The sequence below is a fragment of the Rhipicephalus sanguineus genome, chromosome 1 (assembly GCF_013339695.2).
Source record: "Rhipicephalus sanguineus isolate Rsan-2018 chromosome 1, BIME_Rsan_1.4, whole genome shotgun sequence".
Taxonomy (NCBI): domain Eukaryota; kingdom Metazoa; phylum Arthropoda; class Arachnida; order Ixodida; family Ixodidae; genus Rhipicephalus; species Rhipicephalus sanguineus.
This window is the reverse complement of record NC_051176.1, coordinates 224,009,744-224,029,707: the sequence shown is the minus strand read 5'-3', so window position 1 is coordinate 224,029,707 and position 19,964 is coordinate 224,009,744. Positions and strand designations below refer to the sequence as shown.

At 41.5% G+C, this 19,964-nt stretch overlaps 1 protein-coding gene across 2 annotated transcripts in view; it reads left to right on the top strand.

Moving 5' to 3' along the window:
• The window catches only part of LOC119373178 (serine-rich adhesin for platelets), a 207,557-nt gene that overhangs the window by 156,989 nt on the left and 30,604 nt on the right, over positions 1-19,964 (top strand). For both annotated transcript variants that reach the window (XM_037643189.2, XM_049419791.1), the window contains 8 exons: positions 2,751-2,856; positions 4,999-5,093; positions 9,229-9,340; positions 10,608-10,702; positions 13,930-14,073; positions 15,134-15,198; positions 17,225-17,398; positions 18,860-18,948. In XM_037643189.2, coding sequence (XP_037499117.2) covers positions 2,751-2,856; positions 4,999-5,093; positions 9,229-9,340; positions 10,608-10,702; positions 13,930-14,073; positions 15,134-15,198; positions 17,225-17,398; positions 18,860-18,948 — 880 coding nt within the window. The remainder of the gene's footprint in view (positions 1-2,750; positions 2,857-4,998; positions 5,094-9,228; positions 9,341-10,607; positions 10,703-13,929; positions 14,074-15,133; positions 15,199-17,224; positions 17,399-18,859; positions 18,949-19,964) is intronic.

Here is a 19,964-nt window from a genome sequence, read left to right as displayed (position 1 = left end):
TATGTAGTGTTTTTTTTTTTTTTCGAAGTAGCTGCAAGTAACATCGTGGCTTTGTGGTAGGACACCTGCTTGCCACGCGAACGGCCCGGGTTCGATCCTCAATGGGACCGAAATTTTTATTCGTTATTTTATTTGCTTCTTTCTCGATTTTTCGCTCACAACCGACGGTGCCGACACCGACGCCGACGGCGGAATTTCTGCGACACGAGCTCTCTACGCTATCGCGTTAATACACAAGTGGACCGATTATTCTTTGCATTTGGTGTGTAGTGCTTTATTTGTCGTTGCTTGGTGCGGTTTTCAGTGCAGAAGCACTGGAGCAGATGCATCGCTGCACGGCCGCGTTATGTGCCCGTGTCACTCTGTATGCACGTGTGGGTGTTTTCAAAGTCACCGAGAAGCGAGCTCCTCCGCTGTGGCGCGCGAGGATCGGGGCCGGGATGCATCCGGCGTCCGCTTCGTCATTCGGTAGTGGCAAAAGCGAGTGACAGGCTCCAGGCGCGCTTTAAAGGAACGCTGCGTCTGGTTCACGGCGCCGGCTGAACTTGCACAAGCTTGTGTAAACACGGGCGCATCGCCACCCGGCGCAGGAAGGGTCGTGCAATACGGTTTCCGATAGCGATGCCACGGTTGAGAAACCATTTGCCTGTGCGCATTCGTTTCGTTTATGATTCGTTCTAGGTCTTTTCCGGCCGCGAGTTCTCGACGCGTGAGAGACTCGAGTGAATGGGACACTATGCGACTAAGGGTGGCCCGCTTCGAGCTTTTGCGCCGCAGTGTTTTCTTTCTAGGCGGTTTCCATATAGGATCAACAAGTGCGCGGCCTGAATTTTTGTTCGTCCTTTGGTATGCACGCGCTGATGTTTACTGAAATGAGCACATTTTCCTCGAGATGATTGGCTTCCGCGCAGCACAAGCCGTATACGGGGAACTTTTAACAGAAATTTGACGCCCCGTGGAAATGGAAACGGCTTTATAAAAGTTTGGTCTGAAAATGAGCTTGCGGCTTTTAAACGCTATTGAATGCATGGCAAAAGGAAAAGCTGACTGAGACCTAACTCAGACCGAAGTTTATTAGCGTTCATCTGAGTTAACTCGTTTTCTTTTTGTAGAAAGAAGGCGGGAATTTCAACAAACACATCAATGTACATACGTTTGCGTCGTGCGAGCGCCCTGGAATGACGCAGCCACGACCGGGCTAGAGGAGACGCGTGCTCGACTGCATGGTTTTGCTCAGCCAAAATATGGGGGACGCAAACCGGCGGTCTGACGAAATAACGCAAAAGGTGTATACGAAAGAAAAGAAAACCACAAAAACGAAAGGCAATTATTGAAGTTGACCTAGAAAAAGCTTCTCATAATGCCCATCGTGGCAGCACGGTATATGGCGGAGCTCGAGGCAACCACCTGTGGCTTCGGGCTATATAATTACGCCCGTTGTTTCCTTCGCGGTCTCACATATACTGTCTCAGCTACAACGCGACTGCTGTCTACTCTTTCAAACCTCGCCATACACCGCATACATCTAGAGCTCTTCGCTTTCCTGCAGACTTACGCTACACGATGCACATGTGTGCATTAATCGCGCTCTCTCAATTATTCTGTCTCTAAACAGCATCCATCACGCTGCTAAATTGGTTTGATAAGTTCCCCCAACATACTACTCGGCCAAAGCCAGCAGTGCCAACTATAAAACTTGAACGTAAGGGCCTCCCCATGTTCCACAGCCACGACTCCGCAAAAAACCCCTCGTGCACTTGGGATGGAATGATCATTTCCTGGTCACTCAGCGGGATGAGACTGAAAGCGACGCTCGGGCGCTGGCTTGCGTTCATAATACGCGTTCATGTCTCAGGATAACTTCTTCTTGGGCGAGTTTGTGTTTACTGCACGTATTGTAGTAGCGCAAAAGAAACGTAAAATAAAGGAAACAGAAGAACGAGAGGAAAGACATACAGGCGCTGCTATAGAATAGCGCCTGTCTGTCTTTCCTCTCCTTCTTCTCTTTCTTTTCTTTCACGTTACTTTTGCGCTACTACGATATGCGCGTTCATATATGCTATCGTTATGCTTATTTACTTCTTCTTTTTTCTCTTGGGGCGGGGGTTCTCGTTGTTAGCTGCGTCCACGCGCGCCATTTTGAGGACATACGGACAGTCATTCAGTTTCTTGCAGGCGCAGTTGGCCGCCGAAGCTGAAAGATAGCGCGCGGTCTCTGTTTAGTTGCTTAGTGCTTATTTGCTTGTCATAGTGTATTAGGGTGTTTTTGTCATTTTCGAACATAAGGCAGCCAAACTGCGTTGTGTTTTACGCTATATTTATTTATTTATTTTTCTCTTTATTAATTTTTGTTTCTCGCTTGCCTGTGCGTCCTCTAGTATAACGGTCTTCAGTCGACATAGCATTTGTTCGCGTACACGAGGCCCGTTTTATTACTTTCCTCATTGCATACAGTTTCTCGCGCTGTTTCTCGCATTTCTGTGAACATTGATGGAACCTTGCGGGAGTGGCCCTGGTTGTGTTGCGACTAACAGTGATGTCAAACAGGATATGCAGCAGCACGCGCTTCTTTCTCTTTTTTTTTCTTTTTCCTGCCTCTGCGGTGTGCTCCAAGGACGTGCATACAGTATTGCAGCCCCTGGTTAGGCATTTATGCATGCACCTGGTGCTCATCATTTGCCGATCAGCTCACAGCGAACGGTCCCTCGCGCTTCGCAGCGGCTGACAGTGTCGTTTGCTTCCCGTTTCAGGATGACAAAGACCTGGTGCACGAGTTCGTGCAGAATGACGGCCTCGCTTGCCTCATCAAAGTGGGGTCCGAGTCAGACCAGAATTACCAAAATTACATCCTTAGAGGTAGGTTTGCGAGGCGCCTTGCCATTTCAATATGCCTTCTAGGCAGCGTAATTAGTTGCGCGCACATAGGCCGATGATCTTGGCCGGAGAATAGTCCGATTGTTTCAAGCGAAACTGTGCTCCTCTCGCTTTAACTTCTTTGAATTAAAACCGTATATTTCAGCTGTACATGCTACTTTGATGTCTGGTAAAACGGGAAACTTGCGAGGCAAAAGATGGAAGGGTATGCCCCGGACCCACAACGCTCATCAGCACCAACAACAACAATAATAATAATAATAATAATAATAATAATAATAATAATAATAATATAATAATAATAATAATAATAATAATAATAATAATAATAATAATAATAATCTGTATGTGTCCAGGAACAGGATTAACTGTGTATCGAGTGAGGCACGCAAAATAAGTGTGTCATTCTCGTGATCAAAATATGGAAGTTTGTTTATGCAAGGTTCATTCCAGCGGTATACTACATGTCGATAATGAAATGCATCTGTTGATTAGGGCTGCTAAAGTATGCGACCTGGCGGACGGTGAACACTCCCCAACCCCTGTGGTGACCATCGTAAAATATATGCCAGCGCAACAGGGTTAGGCTACGGACTGAAAGAAGGAATGAACACAATGCTGAACTCACAGCTAAATTTACTATTGAAAAAGAAGGAACACATTATTGAAAAAGAAGGAACGGATTTTGAAGACTCATTGTTACCTATATATGTTCCTTCTTTTTCAATAATAAATTTGTGAGCTCAGCGCTGTGTCTGCATTCCTTCTTTCTGTACGTAGTCTAACCCTGTTGCGCTGGTATATATTTTACGATGAACATCCACCAACTAGCCCAACTCGCGATATTGCTACCTATGGTGACCTCTGCTGGTCAACACCATTCATTGAACAGATTGAGAGAAGATTGATTATATAATAGGTTTTACGCAAATGGCGTAATGCGGTTTGAGATTAATTCAGATTTGGCATGTTGACACCATTCGAACAATGCTGATACCTGCACTGCGCGGCATTCCTTCATACTGCGTATCTCCTTAATAATTTTTATGCAAGCATAGTAGAGAAGAAATCAAGATTTCGTATTCATGTGGAAACATCACCGATGGCCGTATGGCGAAATAATATAAAACATTGATCTCTGACATCTATCTATCTATCTATCTATCTATCTATCTATCTATCTATCTATCTATCTATCTATCTATCTATCTATCTATCTATCTATCTATCTATCTATCTATCTATCATCATCATCATCATCATCATTATTATTATTATTATTATTATTATTATTATTATTATTATTATTATTATTATTATTATTATTATTATTATTATTATTATTATTATTATTATTTAGATCTTTCTGGACAAAACTAGGGCAGAGAACTGTAAACACTTTTTGTCTGTTTACTGCGGAAAGCTTGCTGTCGCCTCTGATGACGCTTTTCGGTGGTGTCAGCTGTCATGATTGCTGCTTATTCTTTCCTTCTTTTTTCTGTGTATGCGACTTTGCTTTCGTTTTCAGTGCGTTGTCTCGATCTTTTTGTGTTTGCTCAGTGTACTCTTTTCTTACTTTTGCAGTGTATCCGACGTTGCTTCAATATGCAGTGTATTGTCTCGATTTGTTCGCTGTAGCATGGCCTCCAAGATCGTACAGAAGCATGCGGTCTCGGTTGTCACGGATGTAGTAAGCTTTCAGTGAAGTCGTTGTTAAGTACTGAGGGACTGTGGTAATATTGGGCCGATTAGGCTTAGCTACATTCTTCCTGCCGTTATGTTGATGTGTACTTTGGATTTATTTAAAAAATTATATCTGTAAGTGTGTATTTGTGCGCTTTAATAGTTTTTATTTGGTTATATCTTTGGCGATGCGTTGGTACGGTGGCTACGATTGCTGGACCCAGACCCGTTGTAGTTACGTATTATTGGCTTACGAATCCGCAGTTTAGTTAGGTTAATTTTGGTGGCTGATGGGAAACGACCGTGCGGACGGTGATGGACGGATACTGCAGTCGTCGCTGTGCCCACGGTCGTCTGCAGTGATGATGCTGTTGAAGGTCGCTAACTTATATTGTACCGGCATCCTTCGATCAAACACAATGTGCTTTCCCCGCCCACCAGCTTTGGGGCAGGTTATGCTCTACGTGGACGGCATGAATGGCGTCGTGGAGCACAACGAGACAATCCAATGGCTCTACTCTCTCATTGCTTCCAAGGTGAGCGCAGCCTGACCCACACGCACGTTATTCGGCCCTGATGCGATGGGTACCGCATGAGGTGGCGCATGCTTCTTCTGCATGGTCGTTTTCTTTCGCCCAGTGTTCGTGGCATGGTGGCATGCTTGGCTCCCTATCGCCCGCGTTTCCGCGCGATGACTACGTCGGGTCATTTTTATGCGGACAAGAAAATAAACTTCGTGTGTGTGTGTGCGAGTGAGACAAAGAGAGATGATATTCAATTCGCTGATGCCGTGCGTGTTCATACTTCGCAATGTAACCGCAAAAATGTCACGATTGAGGCGCGCGCGCGCGCGCGCACACACACACACACACACACACACACACACACACACACACACACACACACACACACACACACACACACACACACACACACATACATATATATATATATATATAAGCCAGGGTGCTTTGCCATGCACTGGCGTGTCGCGGCGGCCTGTCCGTGTTGAGGGTCAGAAAACCCGCGCACGTGCGCCGGTATACTGGCGCCGGACCTAAACGAAAGAGAGGGGAAAAAAAGAAAGAAAACTAGAGTTCTTTAGCTGCGAATGACGGCAGGTAAATCGTGCGGATTACTTCTGACCTCAATCTGCTGTGCCTTGATGTCGGCCCGCATGCGTTGGGCAGGCCCCGACAGTTCCATCAACTCGGAGGTGCTCGTCAGCTGCGGGCGCGCCACCGCAATGACGGCCACTAACGTAATCCCCGTACAAGCCCGAGCAGCGGGTGCTTTCTGAAAGTGTGAGGGTCGCGCTTACTCTGGACCAAGGCGCATGGTTCCTTCCCAATCGCTTCTCCTCACAACTGTATTACCAGAGTGCCCCCCCCCCCCCCTCCGCTACGTTTTCTGCAGTGTTCGCGCGTCAAGGAAAGCCAGACTGAATTCCGTACGCGACACTTCTACGTACACGATTCCGTTGTCGGGACATTGTTTTCGCGTCCATACTATGTCGAGTCGCATCACATCCTGGATCGGCTCAGGATGCAGACTGGAAATTATCACTTTCGGCCAGCGTGCCCGAATTCCATAAACGCAGGAGGTACGATTTGATAAGCATAAGCCAGGAAAATGTTACAACAGAATTGAAACAATATGTTTTGTGACTTCTCTATCGGTGTACATCCTTACATAACACCTATTCCAACCAATTAAGCCTTGAGTGTCATCATCAGAATTAGGTGGGGACTGAGGTATGATGCAATAACCTGTCTACAGGGTGACACTTGAGCTGGACATTTTCAAGTGGATGCGAAGTCCACCATTTAGCAAAAATGTTTCATGCTATGTCATTTAATGTGTTGCCTGAGGAAGGAAATAATCTAGGAACAGAGAAATCTGTACTTAAAACCTTAAATCTGAATAATAATAATAATAATAATAATAATAATAATAATAATAATAATAATAATAATAATAATAATAATAATAATAGTTATTATTATTATTATTATTATTATTATTATTATTATTATTATTATTATTATTATTATTATTATTATTATTATTATTATTATGGATAATGATAATAAATGTTAATTCAGAAAGAAATCTTTTCTTTGTTGAGGTTTAACACAACATTCAATTGTTGAGGGATGCCATAGTGGAGGAATCTGGAAATTTCGACCACCTGGGGTTCTTTAACGTGCACCTAAATCTAAATGCACGGGCCTCAAGCATTTTTGCCTTCATAGAAAATGTGGCTGCCGTGAGGAAAAAAAAAATCTGTACAACCTCCCTGTTTTGCAAAGTAAAATAAGACATCAGACTGAAATAGCAAGTGGAAGCCAGTCAAAAAGGTCATGTTTCTTTCTGGTGAAAGTGAGCTAATTGGCAAACTGCTCCACTTTTGGTGAGTGCCATTGTGCAAGTTTTTGTTGGTCTCTGTTTCTGTGGCTTTTGCGCATGGTCTCATCAAGTGCTGGCATCTTATGGCTGATGTGCAAAGCATGTAGAAGTCTTATGCATATATGCTTGAGCTATGAACATGCATAACTAACGAGCCTCTCCTGTTTTCTCCCCTGTGCCCATCCCTTCCGCATTTTTTCCCCTGTACCTTTGGTAACACTTTTCAGTACTATAGATGGGTGAGTCCCTTTATTGCTCTTATCATATTGCGTCATGTGTACATGTGTCATGCACCTTATGTGTGCAGCTGCTATGCTTGTGTGCTTGCTCCTGGCTGGTCCTGTGGCTTGACTTTCTTGGTCATGAACAGCTTCTTGCAATGCTGTGCGAATGCAGACAGAGCTTTTGGTGCTGGTTGCTTTTGTGGGTACCACTGTTGACCTTGTACGAGTGCGTTGGCGTCATCCTGGCATGCATGGTTTTGTGGCTGCCTTTTTTTCTGCTTGTGCATGCATTTGTTTCGGGAATAAGCATTTTTCTGTGGAATTGTGGACGTAAAGGACAGTTGTTGTGGCACTCTAATTAATGGCTCTCCTCTTGGTCGTGATGCACTGTTCAGTCACGTGCTGATATCCACTTTTCAATGGCTTTATGGCACAGATATAATGGCACATCACTTCACACCTTCTTTTCCTTTTTCTGCACCTCTAAACTTCAGTAGCCTTGTACTGACATGAGCAGATGGTGGAAGGGCAGTTGTAATAAAGGCAGGAGACAGAATACTTCATTTTAATGACATTCGATTTAATGTTTGTGCTAAAAGGGTAAACAGGAAATGAAAACAAAGCTTGCTGATTAATGGAAATGAGTAATGAAGAAGAGAGATATGTATGCACATGGGTCTTGGCACACTCTTAAAGTACTGTGCATACTCAAATCTACACTTACCCAGATAGTATATTGTACCTCTATGTGCTCAGTGCCTGAATGATGGTGTTTCATTCTGTGCACAATCCTGAATACAGTTAGCACCATTGTTGAAATAACCAAATGGTACCTGGAGTGCACACATTATACATTGTGGAGAGAAGAGGCTTGAATCTGTAGCCTGCGGCCTCTATGTGTTTTACAGAGCTTTTTTGTGCAGTCTGCTGGTACCCCTTAACTAACTTACCCTAGCCATGGGTAACTTTGCATCCTGGAGGAGCTGTTCTCAGAATAATTGTGAGGATACATGCGAGGCACCACTGCAACCTTTTTTATGCACTTAATAATTTATTTTTGTCACCCAGTCATTGCAATGTGTGAACATCATTGAGCTTGTGCACACAAAAGTGGGGCTTACGTCTGTTGCTTTCGCAAGTGTCATTGTTTTCTGCCTTCTAGTCATGTGCACATATGCACTGTCTTTTTATTCACCTAGAAAACGCTGCACTACACTGCACTAATGCTACATAGTGCGTGAAATAGTTACTATGTGCTATTTTGTGTGTTTCTGCAAGGCCTGGCTATTTTGAAGCCCAAATGTTTTGTTTAGTGGGTGTAGACATTTGGTAATGACTGAGTTTTACTCTTTTCCTTACATGGAATGTTAGAGTTTACCTGATTTGCACCCTTAACCTGCCCTTAAATATCACAAGTTATTAATATTGGGAAATAATAAAAATTCTAGAGGCTCACAAAATAAAAGGGCTTTGCACGGCTACGTCCACTCTAAAAATAAACCATGGGAAACATTAGGGCTGATATTTATTTTTTCCAGTAAAAGTACTTGATGACAGTAATATACTGTGTTGCCACATACACACAGGACTGCACTTCTTGGTCTCTCTGGAGCAAGTTTGTGTGTGGTGTCCACCACTTATGGTCAATCTCAGGCAGTTTGCACCCCCCCCCCCTTTTTACATCCATTTTTGTTGCTCTTTTTTTCATCCTCCTTAGGCTGAAGGAGCAAACATTTGACAATCAACTGTTTGTGGGGCCTGAAATGAATGATAGAATATTTTATTGCATTGCTCTTTCAAGTTGTTACTGGAAGGGTTTTATTTATTTTGTATGGTGGTGCGGGTGGGGAGTGGGGGGCATGCAGGCATTTTGTTTCACTTTTCGCATTTTCGTTCACATTTGGTTTCATTTTTCCACGTTGGTTATCGTCATAGGCACCTAAGCATGCTTTCTATCTTTTTTTTTTATCACATTTGAAATATTGATCTTGCGTGGTCTGTGTTTGTTGATATTATCTTTTCTGTTTTGTACCTCTAGTACCGCCTGGTGGTGAAGACAGCTTTGAAGCTTCTTCTTGTCTTTGTGGAGTACACAGAGAACAACAGTGCCCTTCTCATGAATGCCGTCAATGTGGTTGACCATGAAAGAGGTAAGATCACTTGTATTATACATTTACTAGTAATATGCATCTTGATTTGGTTTAATTGGGCTAATTTCTGGTCAAAATTCACATTCCTGGGCATAACTGCAAAGTATATTAGTAAAGGTATGGTGATTTAATCATAAAAGGTCAGTTTTTATTCGAAAATATCAGCAATGATGGGATGCAAAGCTAGTTATGATCTAAGTTAAGATCATGAAAACAGTGGATTAGGGGTTGAACGGTGAGGAATTTATGGATAAAATCACGTTATACATTATATACTAGTTATTATGCCAAATTAAAAGTTCATTAATGCAAGATTATCAGTCTTGCATTTTCACATATAAAAAAAAACAAATTCTCTTTAGTCTAGTTGCCATTTTGTCACTTGTGCGGAGATTGTTTCCATGTGTATACTGTCATGGCTTGAGTAATGCGAGCAGCTACACTGCAAGAAAGAAGTTCCTGGCTTTCTGGCTTTCTTGTCTAGCCGGGCAAATGTTTTTGTTGGAAGTGGTGACAGAACTTTAAATTAAAGCAGGCATGACGATCGAAGTAGGGCTTCCTGCATTCTATATGCTATTATATGCCTTGCACTACCACGTGCCATTATGCAAACAACCGTTGCCATCTTGTTTTTCACCAGCTACTGGGGCAAAGTAACAACTTCTATTGGCCAGCTGCAGGAAGCTTAGTTAACACTGGTGCCTGCTTTGTTGCACGCATGATCTGAGTCAAATTACATAAACCCACTGTACATTTCCTGCATGCTTATGTAAACTTGTAGCAATCTGTCTATAGCTTAGGTCTCACCAGCTGCTTTCATTAATGGCACATTTCTCATATGGCAGCAATAGTCTTAACCTGCTATATAAGAGCACCAAATAGGAGTTTGCTACTAGAAGCAGAAGGGCTACAACACGTGCTGAGAAAACCAGGTGTGCTTTGTTCACATAGTGAAATCTGGTAAACTTTCATGACCATATACTCACTGAATAACTAAAAACCATGTTTGGCAATTGGAGAAGCTAAAATTACATCAATTTTCCAGAAAATAAAAACACACACACACTTGATCAGCTTTTGTCTTGGAATGACTAGTATTTGCTATGTCCACCTTTAAATATACAGCTGCTTAAAGCACCAGCTGGCTATGTGTAACTTTCTGATTTTATAGCTATTGATCCTGTGAATTCAGGCCAACCAGCCCTAAAGTTTCATTATGGAGAGAACAAAATGTTTCCTCTGAATAGTTGAATGGTTTTGTCTTTAGGTGCCAGACCATGGTCCAACATAATGATGTTGCTGAATGAAAGGGACTCTGCAGACATGGAGCTGTTGGTATACTCCATGACACTCATCAACAAGGTACATATACTTGTAGCCTTATAATTGTTTATGAAACTTACACAGGTTATATCCCATGGCATTATTCATTACCAGTTTGCATTCTTGATGTGCAGTTTTTAATGAAGTAAAAATGGAAAGAAACAGTGTGGTACTTTGTTTTTGCTCTTGTTTTACTTACGCTTGCTCTTTATTTTTTGGAAGAACCTATGGAGTTGTTGCTTGCTGATAGTGAAAGTCAGTTTTGGGCACTATTGTCACACAATATGGAAATGCTGACACTGACCAATAAATACTGTGCAAATTTTGCAAAGCAGGTGGTTGTGGGATGGATATGCCTCCATGCTCTTGCAGAACAATTCTTAATACATGCAGAAGCAGAATGTGATTCTGACTAGGCTTTGCCAGAGATAGCAGGGTGTGTCCAGATAAGATCGAACACGAGGTCCCGGTCACCATTCCCGATTGTGATGAAATTTACTGTAGGTCTAGGCATTACACCCAGAACAATGGTTTCGCAGTTAGTTTTGCGAAAAAAAATTTTGTTCGCCCCCCAAAAAATATATAAATTTTGGCCACAAAAAACGCTTTTCCACCAATTTCGCGATTTCTGAATTTTGAGCGCACCTAGGGAAAAAACGGTGCACTTCTTCGTCACAATATTTATTCCCCTTAAAGAACAAGTGAAATGCAATCTTATGAGTCTATTATTTCCCTTGCTTGTCGAAGCACTTCTGAAGAAAAAAATCGCAGATTTGGAAAATCGCACAAAATACCTCTATTTCAGGAATTTATTGCTGCAAGCAAGTTAAAGTGAGGATAATGAAAATCGGTACATATTAACTTTGATACTTTCGCTATCTTTTAAAGTAACTCGCGTGGTTTTATCGCGCTCCGTTTTCCTCGATAATTGGGCTGAAACGTAAGTGATTTACCAAAAACGCCGAACTTTGAAAATGGTTTTCTCAAAAAGGCCATTTTTAATTTTTTTAAAATCCCTCTGATTGAAGTCAAGGACGTCATCTACCATTGTGCAGAAAAAAATGTTGCATTATTTTGGTTGCTCACAAGTTATAGTGCGTCAAATGTGACCATGCCAGCCTAGCGGCCGCGTCGTTCGTTATGGGCTGAAACTTGGATATAAGTTGCTAAATATACTTGTACGTGACATAATCACAAATCATCAGCTCCACACCAACAAATGCGCAGCCCGGTGTCATGGTCAAGCAAGCTTTGTCTTGGGATCAGCCGCTTGACAAACCCGCAGCAACGGCCGCTCGATGCTGCGGGCACTCACATTACATGAGTACCGCTTCGACTGCGGATGAGCTACGCTTGCGCGCCAAACTACGCTCAGAGGACAAACGAGAGAAGGAATGCATCACTGTGAAAGTTAAAGGCCGTTAAGTGCCAACAAATGTCATAATATGCAACGAAAACTCTGCCGGCGATTTCCCAGTGAGCGCCTCCAGTAGTGCGCTCATGTGTTGCTTTCTTTCTTCGGATGGCCTAAATATAATCAGGTTCATTCTATGAGCAATATATGGCATAAAAGAAAGCCATTGACGTCTAAAGAAAGCTGTCATACGTGCTTCCGATGGTCGAGCAACTCAAACTGCAGTTGTTCATCTCGTGCCAGAACACTTGTGTCAGCCGGCTGTGAAAAGAAGTGTGTCTAAGTCCATTCCTTAATTAAAGAACCGCTTTTACAATACTGTATTGTTGGGCGTCCGCAGATAGAATATTCAACGCAAGTCGAGCATTTATCACGATATTATGCGGCTTCGGGCATAACAGCAGGGAAAAAAATACATCCGTGCTGTATTGAAGGAGCTCACTGGGAAATTGCCGGCAGAGTTTTCGTTGTATATTATGACATTTGTTGGCACTTAACGGCCTTTATCTTTCACAGTGATGCATTCCTTCTCTCGTTTGTCCTCTGAGCGTAGTTTGGCGCGCAAGCGGAGCTCATCCGCAGTCGAAGCGGTACTCATGTAATGTGAGTGCCCGCAGCATCGAGCGGCCGCTGCTGCGGGTTTGTCAAACGGTTGATCCCAAGACAAAGCTTGCTTGACCATGACACCGGGCTGCGCATTTGTTGGTGTGGAGCTGATGATTTGTGATTATGTCACGTACAAGTATATTTAGCAACTTATATCCGAGTTTCAGCCCATAACGAACGACGCGGCCGCTAGGCTGGCATGGTCACATTTGACGCACTATAACTTGGTAGCAACCAAAATAATCCAACGTTTTTTTCTGCACAATGGTAGATGACGTCCTTGACTTCAATCAGAGGGATTTAAAAAAAAAATTAAAAATGGCCTTTTTGAGAAAATCATTTTCAAAGTTCGGCGTTTTTGGTAAAGCACTTACGTTTCAGCCCAATTATCGAGTATAACGGAGCGCGATAAAACCACGCGAATTATTTTAAAAGAGAGCGAAAGTATCAAAGTTAATATGTACCGATTTTCATTATGCTCACTTTAACTTGCTTGCAGCAATAAATTCCTGAAATAGAGGTATTTTGTGCGATTTGCCAAGTTTTCGACAAGCAAGGGAAATAATAGACTCATAAGATTGTATTTCACTTGTTCTTTAAGGGGAATAAATATTGTGACGAAGAAGTGCACCGTTTTTTCCCTAGGTGCGCTCAAAATTCAGAAATCGCGAAATTAGCGGAAATGCGTTTTTTGCGGCCAAAAGTTGTATATTGTTTTTCAGGCGAACAAAATTTTTTTCCGCAAAACTAACTGCGAAACCATTGTTCTGGGTGTAATGCCTAGACCTACAGTAAATTTCATCACAATTGGGAATGGTGACCGGGATCTCATGTTTGATCTTATCTGGACACACCCAGCAGTTGTACAAAATTTTTTGTATAGTGCTAAGTTGTGAGCAGGTTGGTGCATCTAGGATTGCTGCAAGCGAATATGCAGAAAATATGATGTGAACGCTGAAAGTAAATGTCAAGTAGCATAAGTGTACATTAAAATTCTTACATAATTAGCACACATAATTTCTTCATGACATAACTTACAGGTACATTTTAAAGGCCTTCCATTTCTGTCAGCATAGTGAAAGATTTAGGCACACTGGTCTATTTAACAAGATATCACTGCTTTTAGAACTTTGTCAATGCATAAATGGCCTGTGGCTTTTTTGTAGTAAAGGACTACTCTTCTATAAGCTGTTTGTTTTTGTTTACATGGCTTGTCAAACTGATGCTTGTTTTGACTGCTTTCCAGACTCTCAATGGTATTCCTGACCAGGACACCTATTACGATATTGTTGATTCCTTAGAAGAGCAGGGAATGGAACGACTTATACAATATTATATGTCCAAGCAAGGCACCGACTTGGACCTGCTGCAGCAATTCCGAATATATGAGGTACATACAATTTACTCCACATATTTAGTAGTATTTAATGTCAAGTACCTTAATGTGCCTTCAGTATGTGATCAGCTGCATGCAAAATGCATATTACTTGCATCTTAATATTGTCTACAGATTGTCTATAGATAAACTCTTAAGTGTCGTATTCTCAGGTGGGCTGCTATGCTGTTTTGTAACCAGGTTTTACAACCAAAAACGCGTATAAATAAAATACTGGTTTCACATTAGGTTCAGGTTTGAGGTACAAGGCGCATCAATTTATAATGGCACAAAACAGGCGGCACCTTTCAAACTATGGGCTTCAGTTCATGTGCCCTCCTAGAGGACAACAGTAAATAATGAAATGAAAAGACACAAAAAAGGTGCAAGAATATACGCCACAATGGCACATGCCTTTGCTGCACATGCTTTGTATGGTATGCCCAGCGTAAGGGAGAAATCGAAGAAAAAGACTTCACGATATATTTGTGACGCAGATGAGAACAAGGAAGAAAAACGAGAAAAGACAGGATTTTATATAATATAGGAAAACAGGACAGGATATTGCATATATATAGGAAAATACCAAGCAGCAACGCTTTAGGATAAACGTTCGACTCTCATTTTCTGATGAACACCATGGCTTTGTTTTTGGGACATTAAACCTCATCAATTATATATTATATTTATTGGCTTTGTTTTTGTTTTTTTCACACTTGCTGGGCACACATGAGCCTTTTTTAATTAAGCTACTTTTTGTTACAATATTCACCTAAGTTTCAGTTCAATAAAATAAAGGATTTTAACTGTTATAGGCAGGTTGCAGTTGCATTGTTATATTTTCTTTTTCTTATGTTTCAAGTCGGCTCCTGTTTTTAAGAGGTTGCTATGAAATATGCATTGTATCTAATACTTGCAAAAAGAATGGCAGTTTTGAGAAAGCAAGACTGAGTTGATAGTGTATTTCAGCCCTTGACTGTCATCCTTTTCAAGTGCTGAATAAGCACAAAGCTGTCAATTTCTTCATTTTATAGTGTAGAATCTGCATAAATGTGGGCCTAATGTTTCTTTACAGGCTGTTCTCAAGCACGAAGATGGAGATGGAGATGGAAAAGCTCTGCCTCTTGATGTTCGGCTAAGGTGTGTAGTTTCTGCACAAGAAAACAACAACCACATACATGTCTTGTTGTTCGGACTCTGCACCAACTGCATGCTGCTCACACCCTACGTCTGCAATGAACCTAGGCTTAAACTGAAGGTGTTTATTATTTAGGTTCTCAGAATTACCTGAGATGAAGAATCCTTTAGTGTAATGACATCCCAAAGCATAATAGATAGATAGTTTATTGCTGGATGGTGGTTTAATATTACAAGACAATGAGTGGCTATTAGAAAAACCACAGTAGCAGTCTCCAGGTTAATTTTGACCATCTAGTTTACTTATGTTTTCCTAATACTCTGTGTATGAGTATTTTTTTTTTAATTGTGTCTTCATCATACAACTGTAGCTACTGCATCTGCGCAAAGCATGATCGTAAGTCTTGGCAGTGTCGTCATTATTTTTTATCTAGTTCTACAGCTGAGATACTTCTCCAGAGAAAATACACGACAGACTTACTGATTCACTCATCCACTTCTTTTTTCATCCTTTTGTTGCTTTATTCGTTTATAGGACTGTAACATTATGACCACATAGTGTAAGCAAGTGGCTTGAGAAATTGGGTGCATTGTTGTTTGCATATCATGAGTAGCTTAAGCGACATTACTTTTATTCTATCTAAAATTTGCTTTAACAGTGAAGCTGTGGACTGCTATAGCATTGCTTGTGCTTCCAGCAAAACACGGGTGTGTGGGAATTAGGGGCAGCGCCAGGATTTTTTTACTGGGGGGGGGGGGGGGGACATCCGCGACAAGTGAGTCCCTTCAGGGAGGCAGAGGGGTGGGCAACTTATGCATTGTGTTTTGACTATGTTTGCTCTTTGGGGGTCGAGGGGGGAAGAGGACTTGCAGGCAGAAATTCCGGGGGGGCTCCAGCCCCCGGTGCCCCCCCTTGGCACCACCCCTGGTGGAAATGGCAGCTACTTCCTTGTCAATACAGTAATAGATACACTTTCAACACACTGCCTCTTTCTCAATATTAAAGTCATGTTTTTTAGACTACCATATTTCATAGCTGCATGTACAGATTCATGTGAATTTGTCGTAACTTTTGTAGTTAAGCTCCACTAATGTGCAAGCACATCAGTCAAGCTTGGCTTTCAGTGCAAAAATGCCCTTTCTTTAACTTTTTCAACTCTCAGTTTGCTCTTGCAAGCCATGCCCGATGCTGTTATTAGGTATGCTTTCCTGGCTTCGCACCACCTACACTTTAATGGTGTTCCACTGAACTCGCAATGCGTTCTTTTAACCCTCCCTTTCTTATCCCTCTCTCAAAGTTGACTAGGTATAGAAAATTGAGTGAATTGATGGTGCTCCAGTTAAATTTATTAAGTTTCTGTTGTTTTAAACTATTCTCACAATGAAGTTTATTTAGCATATTTTGTGGGTGTCTACAACTTCGAGCATGCAACTGTCACATGTATTGTGCTATGGTTTCTTACAGACCTATTTCTTTCTTTCTTTCTTTCTTTCTTTCTTTCTTTCTTTCTTTCTTTCTTTCTTTCTTTCTTTCTTTCTTTATGCCAACAGGAAGATTTTTAGTTGCACTGAGATCATTGGTTTTGTTAGGAAAACTCAAAGTGTGAAGTGTCAAAAAAGGCCGGTGTATCCCTTAATTCCCTTGCAATATGTTATGCTGTGTTATGTTAGACGCACTCTTGCATTTCCTCACCATTTGCAGAAGAGTCACATTGCAGCTCTGAACAGGAAAATGCGTGCACCTCAATAGATACAGATGCACACATAGCATCTGTTTGCACCTTTTATGTCAAAATAGTACTACATTGTGAGGTAACTGCAAAGGATGTCACAAGGTAGTTTCCTATGGCTCGAGCATTCATTCCTGATTAAGGAGCTCACAGTGAATAGTATTTAACGAAACCATGACAACCGGGTGGATGAGTTTAATGTCCGCACTGGTTTTTGTCTTAGCAGTTCCTGCCCTTGTAAGGATGTATGTACCATATGACATTCTTTACCTGTAACTTTTCTTTTCTCCCCAACACAGGCAAGTTCCTCGTAGTCGCAAGTCAAGTAGTAATGATGAAAATGAGAGGCGGAAAAGCCGGCGCCACTCACTGGGAAACCTTGCGCCGAATAGCACGAGTCCTTTCAAGCAGCGGCCTTCACCACTTGCCAAGACACCTGAAGCAACCAGCACATTTCCACAATGGAGGAGACGGTATGTACAGCTAAATATTACATTTTAATCTGAAATAATGGGCAGCATGCAGGATGCGTTTATTGCTCCTAATTCGGAAACCTATGTACTGGTTAGCCGAAGGGTACTCTATGTAGTTTATCTGAAATTGAATAAATGCAATTATAACACCCCTTTTAGGCACACTGGCGTTTTGTTTGGCAGAAGCACTGTAGTGGCCTTCATTAAAACTAAAGGGAAAAAAATGGAACCAGAGTGGAAACTATTTCATTGTGCTACATCATAGTATGTAAAGTCAAAGTCAAAGAGAGCTGTTTACTGGGAATGCTCAGCCTACTTATTGCCTGGCAGCTGATGGCAAACAAGAAGGAAGGATTACTTGACCAGTGATCTCATATGTTATGATAAACATCTTGTGCACTTAATCTTTGCTTTGCTTAGTAGAATTGCAAATTGTTCTAGTTTCTAACGATACGTAGTGTTGTTTAAATGAACCCATAAGGTTGAAATGAACCAATAGAGTTAAAAGTTGCAAAAGCATTTAATTCTCCTTACATGCATTGAATATGAAGCAGTACGAAATACACAAAGAGACATGGAGCATTATAGTGCAGATAGTGAGGATACGGCATGTCTGTGCATATAGACTATATCGATGTCCATACTCTTTTGATGTCCATGTCATGTGACATTGTCACATGATATAACTTGGTCATGGGACCTTGAAACTTATGGTTCTTGGTCACGCAACTATGTCAAATCATGTCAATTGTTGGTAATGTGCTCGAATCGGGCAAAGTCAATTTTAAGGGTGGGCCAATTCAATTTTGGCGGTGCGGCAGCTCAGTTTTCAAGGTAGGTCAGCTCAGTTTCCGAAATGGGCAAAGTCAATTGTGAGTGTGGGCTAAGTCAATTTTGGAAGCAGGCATGGTCGTTTTTGAATCTGGGTCATGTCAATTTTCAGATTGGGCAAAGTTAATTTTTGGGGTGGGCCAAGTCAGTTTGCGAGAGGGCCAGGTTGGTTTTGAACAGGGGTCAACTAAATTTTTGAATTTGGCAATGTTAATTTTTTGGGTGCCATCCAGGTCAGTTTTGATTGACATTGAAGCATGATGTCATCAATTGTCCAGAATGTTCTGTTACCATCTGCTGTTAACGCCGCATGGACACCGGACACTAGCCAGATTTTCCGCTTCATAGGGCATATAATATTTTCACATCAAAAACATGCTTTCAGATAATGTTAGTGAAACTGCCTCATCTAATTATCAGTTCTATTTAATGATAAAGCTTTATTCGGAAGATCTTTTGCGAATTGTGTTGTCAAAGGTTATATGTATGTGTTACATGCTGTATGTGTTACATCTTGTATGTGTGACATGCTACTTGCTTGACTTATTTGTTTTGGGTTTCAGTCAGTATTACTTATGCTCTGAGAGACTTCCATGTGTATTTTACGGAATAATTTTTCGGTGCTTGCAGGGATGTGAACCAAAATGAAGAACCAGTAAAAACACCTGACCATGGAAAGAATGGAATCGCTCACAATGACGTTGATACCCCGGAAATAGGTGAATTGAGTGTGAAATTTAGTCACCAAACTAACAAATATGAACAGAAGTTGTTGTTGTGACTTCTACTGAATAAACACAAATCTAGTTTTGGTTCATTTCATTCAGAAGCATGCACTGCGTGATGCGAGAACTTTAAGGACTGCTAAGTGGGTTAAGAATGAAAATTCTTAGAGAGTTTGGCACGCAGTAGTCATCATAGGAAGCCTTTTGGGCGCACCATTACCATAAAAGGAGAATAATCACTTCTTGTATTTCAGATTAAGTAAATCTATGTCTCGTACGTGAGCATGCGCTACCAAAGACTTAAGTTAGTTGTGCTGAAAGACTCACTTTTTCTTGAGTCTTGAACTTATTGGCACAGCTTAGAATTAGGATGTTATATTGCAGACTGCATATATAATTGTACTGACTGAAACTTTTAATATCGGGCCATGTTTTCAAGCTGCAAAGAAGTTCAACTTTTCTGTGGCTCACACATTTATCTCAATATAGGATTACGGTCTGCAGATGTTTGTCTTTATGTATCAGGTAGCATGTATTTACGAAAAACCTATTTGTTTTGAACAGCACTGTGTGGACACCATATTTTAATTTAACAAGATAAAGAAAAAAAGGTTGTCCAATATCCTTTTCATACTTGCAGTATAACACACAGTTCAGTATCATTATCTTGGGAGGGAAGGGGGCAGTTGAGGTGCCACAGGCTGTAGCTTTGCTTGTATTGCTTGTTTTCTTTCACCAGTGATAAACTTTATCGTGCAATGTGGGGCTTTAGAAATTGCTCCAATTGCAGCTTTGGGTCTTATTCTGGTATATTTTATGCATAGGACGGGGTTGGAAAGCTTGCACTCTACTTATTTATTCCATTTGCTACTATCGATAACATGCTTCCACGAAAGACACCCCTTAAGTTTTTTGTGCGGCATGTAGCAATAGCCAAGGAAACATTACATAACTACAATTATGTCCTAATACATTTCAGGAATCGCCAAACAACTTACATGTGTATATAC